This window comes from Syngnathus scovelli, unplaced genomic scaffold, assembly GCF_024217435.2.
Source record: "Syngnathus scovelli strain Florida unplaced genomic scaffold, RoL_Ssco_1.2 HiC_scaffold_24, whole genome shotgun sequence".
Taxonomy (NCBI): Eukaryota; Metazoa; Chordata; class Actinopteri; order Syngnathiformes; family Syngnathidae; genus Syngnathus; species Syngnathus scovelli.
Genome location: NW_026061333.1, coordinates 1,964,296 through 1,975,449, shown reverse-complemented (window position 1 = coordinate 1,975,449; position 11,154 = coordinate 1,964,296). Strand labels below are relative to the sequence as shown.

General features: G+C 48.9%; 1 protein-coding gene across 1 annotated transcript; it reads right to left on the bottom strand.

The window, feature by feature from the left end:
• Positions 1 to 6,995: 6,995 nt before the first annotated feature.
• On the bottom strand, positions 6,996 to 8,993 carry LOC125992744 (janus kinase and microtubule-interacting protein 3-like; the record flags this gene model as incomplete). Its single annotated transcript, XM_068649724.1, has 6 exons — positions 7,965 to 8,993; positions 7,684 to 7,746; positions 7,499 to 7,597; positions 7,311 to 7,409; positions 7,176 to 7,229; positions 6,996 to 7,055 (listed from the first exon to the last, which is right to left on the bottom strand). Coding segments are annotated over exons 1-6 (645 nt in total), but the record flags the coding sequence as incomplete, so codon positions are not given.
• Between the last annotated feature and the right edge of the window lie 2,161 nt (positions 8,994 to 11,154).

Genomic DNA, 11,154 nt, shown 5'->3' with positions numbered 1-11,154 from the left:
TTACGTCATTGCTGTCCAGATCTTCTATCCTCAATCTCCCTTGCTGTCAATCCCTGTTAAAATGCCAAAATGCCCCTGTTCCTCTTGACCGAATCCACTTTAGTCCAAATGTCCTATTCTAAAATGTATCTAACTCGACTTCTACTTCTTAAGCCTGACGAGCCAAAATATCAGATCTCGCTCTTGTTTCTTACCGTTTTAGCCTATTTGTTTTATCCAAATCTGTTCAATCTCTGACTATGATGCTTTTCTCTGTAGCTCTACGCATTCTTCAATTTTTATCAAATCTCCTCAGTTCTGTCAAACTTAGTGCACAATGAAGCTCCTGTCCACCTTGACCCAAGCTTCACCCAGTTTGGTAACGCCACAGCAAGGAGTGCGATTTGGCCGTCGGACACTTCCAACACCCCTGCGTCCCAGAGGCCACACAGAGTGTCTTCCATGCCTTGGTCCGCCTCTTTCGGCCAACGATATTGAGGCCGTTTGATAGGCTGCGTCTCATCCATTTGGAGATCAATAGGGGCCACCTAATGACAAAACCCGACATCAAATGGACTCTGGGACCACAGTGTGTCGGGCAAGGCCGCCAGCATTACTTCAGCGTCCTCATGATCAGTTAACTCCCTACCGTGTGTGCGGGACACCAACATCATCTCCAGCAATCCTGTGTCTGCCATGGGTTGTTTAATTTGGTATGCATTCTGAGACTCAGACCAGTACAAATTAGGAATGTGAGTTTTCCGCCAATCGGTCTGTTGCAACAACTGCTTGGCCATTGAGCCCAATTGTCTGGCCTCGTGTCCTGGGGCAAGAGCCAGCGAAATGTGTGGCACCCCTTTCTCTGTCATTTTGAACCACTGCATTTGTTCATATGTCAATTCAGTTGCCGCTGCGACTCCCTCTTTACCAATCAAAATGCACGATGAAGTTAAATCCCACATGTGCCCTTCAATTTCTTCAAACAAATCCCGATATACATCATCACTTTTTCGGTCATAAAATAGAGTGCAATGCAAAGGATCAACAGGTGGGTGGTATGGCGCCAGTGAGCAGATCCAGGCTTCCACAGTAGGTAGGTCGAGAACACACCGCCACCAGCAGGGGTCTCTGGCTCCAGCCTGGCCCAGTAGATGGTTGCAGTTTCTGCTTCTGCCGGTAGGGGCGCCATCAGCCACTGACCATGTTGTTGTAGCTGCTGTGAGCACTGGATGCTGATGCCATCTGGAAATTGAATAATCACTCCCTCTGGCCCACACAGAATTCTGGCTTGAACGGCTGACAGCAAGTCCCTTCCCATCAAATTGATCGGAGTGTCTGTGGAATGGATGTATTTGTACCACAGTCTACACCCTGTCCGGGTGATCACAGTTTCAAGTGGTTTGGTAAAAGGCAGAGTACGTGGTTGTCCCGAGAAGCCGACTAAAGTTGTTGTTTTCTTTGACAGTGAGGATACAGGAAGGGCAGTGTTTATTGATGAATAAGTTGCTCCTGTGTCCACCAGCATCTTCACAGGTTTTTCTTTCCACTGTCACATGAAGCATTGGCTCCGCCGGGCCACTGCTTTCCTGGCTCCCTGGGCAGCCCTATTCAAATTGTCCACACCAGAGATCATCATGTTGGTAGTACTGACCTCCGTGCGTTTGTGGGCGGGTGGCTCCGCGTGGTCGATACTGTGGGCATTCTTTTGCCCAGTGGTCGGTTTCGCCGCAGATGAAACATGCGTTGGGCGAATGGGGTTTGTATGCTGCCCTCCCCGGGTAAGCAGGTGCACTCCCTCTGTATCCGCCCCGGAACTGGCCCCTTCCGCGCCCCACCACCTGAAGAGCCTGTGACATTTGCATTTCCTTTTTCTGTGATTTAGACTGTTTAGCTTCACCATGCATTTTTGCCAACTGTAATTTCAACAACTGTTTAGATAATGCGTCTGTCTCGTTTTCAACTTTAGCTTGTGACTCAGTGAACATTCTGCAGTGATGCAAAAGATGACGTTTAAATCGTTCTTCGGCACAAACCAGAATGTCAGGATCTGACATTAGCTGCTTCTTCACATCTGGCGGAAGTCCATCCAGCAGCGCCGTTCGGAAGAGCACCTCTGCCTCGTGCGTGAGAGCCGGATGTCGACCTGTGGTTTCAATCCAACTCTCCACACATGTTACATAATGTTGTGCAGGTGACATTTTCACATCATAAGGAAACATAGTGGGGGCCAGATCGGTGGGTTGTGGGAAAGTCAATTTAATGTTTTCAAACAGGGGCGCTGCTACTTGTGGCAAGGGCACCTCCCTCCCCAGTCTCGCTGTGCCTGCTGCTTCCTCAGTTGCCTGCAGTTGCACCAGGGAGCATGCTCCTGCCAACATCTGGCGCATGTCACCGAGTGTACAGCTCTGCCCACTCATCAGAGCCAAAAATTTGTTCAGCCACACCTTGCCTCCTCTGTGAAGTGGGGGCATATTTTCCATTATCGTGGTCACATCACGGAGCACCATGGGCTCGTAGTGCTGACCGCCCGATGTGGTCACCAGCGGACACATCAATTCATTTTTCTGCACCTCGGCCTGTGTCATCTGTCCCTGACCACTCCGCAAATTATATTTTCTCCGTGTCTCTCTCTCTCTCTCTCTCTCTCTCTCTCTCTGTTGCCCATTTTAACATCTGCGCTTCCTGTGTACGCTGCTCATCGGCTTGATCAATTTTCTTTTTTAGCTCCTCATTCTCGGCAGTAAGTCTATGCCAGCTTTCTCCTTTTGTCACATTGGACGGTTGAGGGCTCGGACCGGGGGTGGAGGTGTCCACGCGGGATGTGTCCACGCGGGATGTGTCCCCCTCCCGGGCCCGTCGCCTCTCTTTATTTACTGCTTGTTCAATCAACTGTACAATACTCTGATCCGCCCTTTCGCCTTCGCCCTCGACATCCACTACCATCCTACCACCCAACGTCACCACCGGATCCATTACTCCGGGGTCGCCGTACGGCGGCGGTCCAACATAGCTCACTCCGAGTTTCGGGGCACTCGGGTGTGTCACATCATGCAAATATGGATAAATGCCCTTGTATTCATTTCTTTCCTTGTCTATTTTCACCGCTTTCTCTACCCTTCTTTCTCATGCTCTTGTTAGCCTGCCATTGTCCAAATCAAAAATGCTTTTTTCTTTTAACTGTCTTTCTTTTGAACCTCTAAATCGCTCGTGTTGCTAACCTAACCTAACCTAACCTTAAAGAAAGGACAAACAGATTACTCCCAATAGCTCCTCATTATTTACGAGTTAGCCCCCCTTTCTTGAACATTCTCTGATCCATGCTGTCTTCCTCCTCACACTGTGTGGATGCAGCACACAGGGTGTGCACATAAACGCACACACCGAGCGCGCACACAACCGCACGTACACACACACACACACACACACACACACGCATACGCACGCACGCACAATCCATCTCTCATGTAGCTTCTTTGCCACTTTCTATCGGTCAATACCACTCACAATTTGCGCTTCCACATCAGCATATACATTCCTTCAATCTCACTGCTTCAAACATTCACTGAGAAACTCACACTGTCCCTGCCCCGCCCGGGCTATAGCACCCCCCGTGCGAGAGGGTCGCGGCATCAATGTTGACTGGTTACAGGCTGGCCATTTCCTGCAACAATCATGATGCCGGCCCACCGCCCGCGCGAGCATAGCACAGGCCCACGCGTACAGCCCAGACCCGCGACTACGCGCGAGTGCAGGCTCGCCCATCAGTCTCAACCTCTCAAAGGGCAGGCCAACTTTGCTGTTGCGCCCTTCATCATGTTCACATTCGACATCTTTCAATGTCTTCTACACAACATTTGTTGTCTCTTATTCTCATCCTATCAAGCCACCGTTCTAGTAACTTTCTGTCACACACCTTATTTTCTCTACTGCCACACCTTGCTCATCTTAGTTTCTCTAACCAACTTAACTTAAACACACCATTCTTCCATAGAACACACATCACTCACACACACTCATATACACACCCACTCATGAGGATCCTCTGCGCGCACACTCTCTCTCCCCCCAATTTGGTTCATTTTGGATGTTTTAGCGGTCTGATCTCTCACAGGAGGAACTGTTACCACCGGATATTTTTTGAGGAGGCCTCACTTCCCCTCGGTGATCTCTTTATTAACCCCAGCTATTTGAATACGATCGTCACCGCACCCTTGTCCGCCACGACGAAGCACTAGGTCCCTGACCTATCAGTAGTACGCGTAAGTCCCTGACTTTACCGTACACGTTACACACGTAAGTTCCAAACTTATTCACCGTATGTATCTTAACTTCATGCACACCTTATTTGATCTGAACGACAGTCTCCTCTTAAATTTCCTCTTTCAATTTGCAGCATTTCGACTTATAGTAACAGGTATTCTGCTTACCTTATCGGTGATGAGCTCAGGGTTTAGGAAACGTCGTACCAGCTCAACGTTGTGCGCTTATTCCAAACGGTTCGCCGACCGGGAGACAGTGTCCCTGACACTGTCCGGTGTCTTGGCTAAAGACCACGAGTTGTCAATTACCCTTCTCTTGACATCACGTCCGGGGTCACCAAGAAATTGTTAGGTTATGGATTCTAGTTATTGATCTGACTCCAAATTGCGATCAACACTTAACACATAAATTGCTATGTCCTAATCCACACACTGGCGCACCTAACAATTTTGCGAGTTCGTTCTGTCAAAGAGAAGACCAGTAGATCAATCAGACCAAATTTACCAATTATTTATTCCTGACAGAGCGCACTAATACAGGCCTGGGTCCCGGGTCCCTCACACTAAAACTCGTGCGTTTTTGTGACCACCAAAAGACGACACATTCTTCCGGGTTGCCCAGTTTTAAAGAAACACAATATGAATATTAAAGCATGCAAAATATTGTGAGATGATTGGTCGATGGCCATCTCCTCCCCGGTCCAGGTGTCGCTGAGGTCAGACAGTTGGGTTTTTCCCTCGAAGGCCGGTCTCATAGACGTGCTGTTGTTCTTGTTCCTAACCGACCTTGAGATGGTCTCCTCCGGTACTCCCTATCCGGGCCTATTCCACAACACTTTGAAGAAAACAAGTTCATGCAGTTTGTCTGCACATTCCTCGCCCCCCACCAATCCACACGAGCACTCTAATACTAGATATTAATATGATTATAAGTTTAACACAACCTTAAAACATATGTTTGCAAACTGCCGAAAGCACATTTTCCTTTATTTGCCATCACGTTCAACAAAAAATAGAAACTTTCCCACTCTGATAAAAACGTCCTGTGTTCATCTACATATTTTCGTTTTGCTGTGCATCTTTTCCCTGCCATTTCGAGAGCCCAATTGACACTAATAGTTTACTGGAATGTGTTTGCCCATCCTACTTTGTGGAATTTCACCACATGCGCTTTTGACGAAAATACTAAATTGAACTCAAGTGAAGCCAACACGCACAACCCCCCCCCCCACACACACACCTACACACACACACACACACACACAAATGTTGATATGAACATAAAAGAGCCGCATGCGGTTCGGGAGTTGCGGCTTGGCCAAACCTGTACTATACAACTTTATTTGTGTAAAATTTTCACAACAGCTGTCACACAAACAAAGCGGGAAAAACCGAAGACGTGCGTGTTCCGCCCACGCTGGATTTATTTGCACCTTTGAAAAGACACCGTATTGCCGCAGATGTGGCAAAGAGTACTTTTGGGCATCTGAGACGGAAGGATGTCCAAAGCATCACGTCACCTGCTCTGGTAGGAATGGTGGTGGGACGTTGAGGTCAACCGCTTTGGGGTTGGCTGAATCTTTGGTCGCAGGATGCCACACACTTGAAGACAGAAGCAGAAAAGCAGAGCTAAATGCAAAATGTACTCACCGGTGACTCCAATTTTTTCCCCCCCTGAAGAAATGGATGGACGGGTGGCCCCGGCTGGCCGGTGGGACTCTTGTTATTCTGACCCTTTTTAGTGCGCGTTTGGGGCAACAACCGTTTTTTGTGGCGCTCTCTTCTGGTTCAAGAGTGCCCTGCATGTGAATTTGCCTTTCCTGCCTTCTGATTGGATGAGCGCCGGTGTGACGCGGTGCCTCTGTCACCGTGGCGGGGGGTATACGTCGGCATCGGAGCGTCTGCCAACGTCTGAGACCGGCTGGCAGTGTATCGGAGGTGTCGAGTGCGGTGCCGCTGGAGCTCACTCACCAGCTGGTGTTAGGGCCACAGAATGAAGGCCAAGGAGAAGACTAGAAAGAGAAACAGAAACTTCTCCTCCAATTGTTTGATTTGTCTCTTCTGAGCTTCGATGAATTCTTTCAGCTCTTTGTTCCTCTAGGACGGACAAATGGAAAGTAGCCTTCAAAAGCCAGTAAGCGTGCAAGTAAGTGCCGGGCTGGCTTTGGGCCCTTACCTGTTGCGCGCTGTGCAGCAGATCCATTCTCTCTTGGAGGATGCAAGCGTCGCGCTCCCTCAACTCCCACATCAGGGCTCGCTTCCATTGGTCCACGGCGCTCCTAAGCTCTTGTCTCTGATCCGCCGTCAGCACGTCATTCACGCCAGCGTGGCTGGCTTTTTCGCCGTCCGTGGCGGGGCAGTCCCGCTGCGGTAGCGCCTCGTACAACATGGCCTCCAGCTCCATGATCCTCTGGGCCGCAATCCTCGTCCATCAGTAGTCCGGCGGGAGATTTGAGGGCGGCTTACCTTATGAGCCTGGTCCATGGAACGCTTCCTGAAGTCCAACTCTTCATCCAGGTAGCCCTTCTGGTTGCAGAACATATCCTAGCACAGCTCAAGGTCAGAATTGTTGGGGCACATTGCCCCGAGTTCCCCTTGGCTGATGTCGCGTGTCTGTCTACCTTCTCACTTTCAATGTCCAACATCTTCTGTTGAAGTGCTGACTTGGTCACTTTGATGTATTCTAACCACTGAGGAAAGGCTGCTGTCACATAAGCAGAATGCGAGAGCGTGCGTGGACGTGCGCGTTACCTTCTCGGCTAGGGTGGGAAGGGTCCTGGCGTGAATCACGACCACCTGCTCCTCGTTGGTGAGATTCTGCAAGAGCCCAAAGGCACAGCGTCAACAAGGTTCTTTCAGCGCAAAGCCTTCCAAAAGTCACATTTGAGCCGCCGAGTCTCGTGGAGTGCGAACATAAGGAGTTCGACATACACTTACGGCGTTATCGCCCAGGATGTCCAGCTTCTTCATCAGATCACTGATGACGATGTCCTGGGGAAAGGCGCAAGGAGCAATGTAAGGTGTTCTGGGACCTCAGGTTAAGGTTAGGGTTGCGAGGGACGCCTTACGTACGCTCACGCCGTCGGCCTCGCAGTAGATCTGCAAAGGGCTGAGGCCGTCTGGGAAACGGACTTGCAGAAACTTCAAGACGGGGGAGCGCCACTCCCTCTCCTGAAAGGCAGAGGCATGCATCCGTCCGTCCGTCCGTCCGTCCGTCCGTCACATCTCTGGCCTCAACACGCTTGTGCGAGTCTTCCCACCTCCAGCTCCAGGATGCGGAACTCAAGCAGTTCGTTTTGGTCTCGGATATCCTGGATGTGCTCTTTCAGACGCGCTTCTTCCGCCTCCATCCGCCTGACCTGAAAAGACAGTCAGACCTCATCTGCGGGGCTTCCGGACGGGTGTGACGCCAAGCGACTCCGCCCAGCGCCTTTCTTTCCGTCACCTTTTCGGCCAACTGCTGATTGCTCTGCCGCAGCAGCTGCTTCTCCTCCACCCACTTGACATTCTAGAAGAGACAAACGCGTGGACAGCTTTGGAATGTTGTGTCATTTTCATCCACAAATTCTTTGGTTGACTGGAAAATGACATTTGCTTTTCTCCACATTTTCCCAGCCACGTTGGGGGGGGGGGGGGGGGGGTTGGTCCAGTAATGCCAGACGAATGAGTGACTGAAGAATGTAGCTATTTTGTCTGAGAAAAAGGTGTGCTCATTGATAAGCTTACCTGTCCTTGTTGCTTCAGCGCTGACTCCAGATCTGCTACTCTGCTTTGATAGTGACCCATTTCTACTGTCATGTAACATGGGGGGAAGAGATGGTGCAAATGGTAAAATATGGATTGTTCACAGGAATAAATTGGCAGAGCTGAAATTCCAAATGTGTCCAAAAGATGGCGCCAGACCAAAACATGAGACCAAAAAAGGGGCCAAAATAAGCTAAGCAAGTTAAAATAGAAATAAAACAGGAACACGGTGTCGGATTGTGAGTCACGCATGGACGCACAAATGTGATTTTTACTTTTTGATTTCTTTGCTTGGCTAAAAATGTATTCTGTAACAGCTTAAAGCAATATTGTTAGTCAATTCGATCAAGGGACCCGTCACTATGAGAATAGTGGCGTGACATAAATTGTTTGGAGAAGCACAAATGTGATTTTTACTTCTTGATTTCTTTGCTTGGGTAAAAATTGATTCCCTCTTTCATGAACTGTGTTTTGCAATCGAATTGTTCTGGGATTGAATGATTTTATTAACACGGGTATCAGTGGGTGAAATTGTTCGGTTTCTGGAGTGATTAAGATTTGTAATTCTATTTCATGTTTCTTCAATAAATGTGTTGTGTATATTCATCTACTTTGTTGTGCGCTGATTTGTACTGAATGTACAATCGATGGTTCGGGGTTGATTTGACAATTTGATTAATGTGCGGGGGGTTATTATGGTATAACATAGGACCGTAATAAATAAAAGTAACATCAGACAATTTTAGAGAATTGAATAACTTTCGTAGTTATTTGAGACACGAGTGAATTTCAATCCGTTTGAAAGTTTGCTTCGTCTGAATAAATTAACGGAAGTGTTTGAATCGGATTATCGGTTTGGTGTAGAACTGAAAGTAATTTAATTATTTGAAGGGCGCAACGGGCCTGTTTCCCCTTTTGACGGGCCGCGTAAAAAGTAACTCCGAACATGTTAGAGAATTAAATAACTTTCGTAGATATTTAAGGGAAGAGTGATTATTGAAAGAGGTGCGTTTGACACTACCATCAGCTTTTCTCTGGTCTGAAAGGAGGAGGAGGGAGGCTCCTCCTCCTCCTTTCAGACCAGAGAACACCCGAGGCTGGGTGAGAACGGGGAGGCTGCGACCCGGCCGGGGGTTGCGGGAAGGGGCGCCACCTTGATCTCCTTCTCGGCGTCGTAGTCCCCTCCGCTGGTCTGGGCTAGCAGAGCGTAGGCTCGTTGCAGCGCTTGATATTCTTGCGTCAGCTGGCGGTAGCGAAGCTCCGCCTCCTCATGCACACACCAATGCAACACAGCACTAGTACCAGAATCAGTCAGACCGGCGACAAAGCACCCGCGACGCAAAGACGAGTCCGATTCCAGGGTGAAGAGGAATGTTTGGCGCCAATACGCTGGCAGAAATGGCGGGCTACCTCTTCGGGTTCCGTGTCGGGGGTTCTGTCGGTGTGAAAAGACAAGGACGATCCGTCCGAGTCCACCAACACGTCTTCGTCGTAGCCGTAAAATGTTTCGATGACCTGCGGGCGCGGAAGCAAACATCTCTCTGAACAAACTGAAGCGACACCTCACGATGAATCGACGAGAGGAATGATAGCGAGAAAAAGGCCATTTCATCTTGCGCAACACCAAGCAGCCGCAAACAAACAGACTCACCTTGCAGGACCTCACGCTTTGTTCCTCCTCAGAGATTCTCGACGTCGGTATCGTAGCAGCAAATCTCTCTCCTGTCGACACAAATAATCCGCCTTTGAGATTCTTTGGATGCAAAGGGAACGAACGGCTCCGGCGCAGAAACAAACGCGACTCACGATGACATTTCTGACATGAGCTCCTGTCTCCAGAGCCTGAAAAACCCGTCACCGGCGATGATTGGAGGGACGCTCGTCTTTTCCAAAAGTGACAACTACAGGGTGTGTCAGGGAAGACACAGAGCAGGATGTACTTCCTGAGGAGACTACGTTCTTTTAACATCTGCAACAAACTCTTGGAGATGTTCTACCAGTCCGTGGTTGCCAGTGTCCTGTTTTACACCGTGGTGTGCTGGGGCAGCAGCACATCCAAGAAGGACACCTCCAGACTGGACAAACTGGTCAGGCGAGCCGGCTCTCTGATCGGCAAGAAGCTGGACTCATTGGAGACGGTGGCAGAGGCAAGGACACTGAAAAAACTGTTGGACATTATAGGCAATGTCAGTCACCCTCTGCACTCTGTCATCACTAATCAGAGGAGCCGGATCAGTGGGAGACTGCTCCTCCCCAATTGTAGGACAAGCAGACTGAAGAACTCCTTTGTCCCCCAAGCCATCAAGCTATTCAACTCCTCACTGGGGAGGAGGTGACATGGACATGAACTGGGACATGGAGATGCTTGTAATAACTGTACACATTCTTCACGTCAATATACAATGCGCAATATTATGGCAACTACTGTGTAGTGTTTTTACCTCCCTCGATTTTCTTGCCTAGTTTATCTTTTGGCCTCTTTTACATTTCATTGCTATCTCTTGCACTGTGTGTATTTCTGCATCTTCTGTATATCTTGATCTCTTGTGTATCTTGTATTTTACTGCTACTGGACACAGAATTTCCCTGAAGGAGTAATCCCAAGGGATTAATAAAGTTGAGTCTAAGTCTAAATTTTCCAGATTATCTTTATCGTATGATTATGTTGCTTTGACTTTGACTGCAACCTGTAATAAATAATATTATTTATCCCTTATTTATCCCTATCGCTTATCCCTTCCTACACAAAGTCGTAAAACATCCCTTGCTATGTTTTGACTAGAGGTCAAGGGCTTTCTCTATTCAATCCACTCTTACACCCACCCTGTTTCTCTTAATAAAAATGCTCGTGCGGGAGCCGAGAGTCAGACTTCATTCGTACAACGGATGGACTCTCCACCTGCAGGTGTCCAAAAGAACTTACTTGTCTCCCGTGTGGTTCTTGCAAAATAAGTTGGAGCGAGCGCAACTCTAACAGGGTGCATTTTGCCACTAGCTGCCTACGGACAATGACGTCGCGCTCGCGGCTCATGGTTGACGGGCTGAGCAGCCGGGCGAGTCCGTCGTTTTCAGCGCACAGCGAGTGGCAAAGGCGCTGACAAAACGGGAGCTTTGAGCTGCTGAAAACGGCAAAACAAGTCTAAAGCGTGTTCAAACGCGTGCGCACAATGCT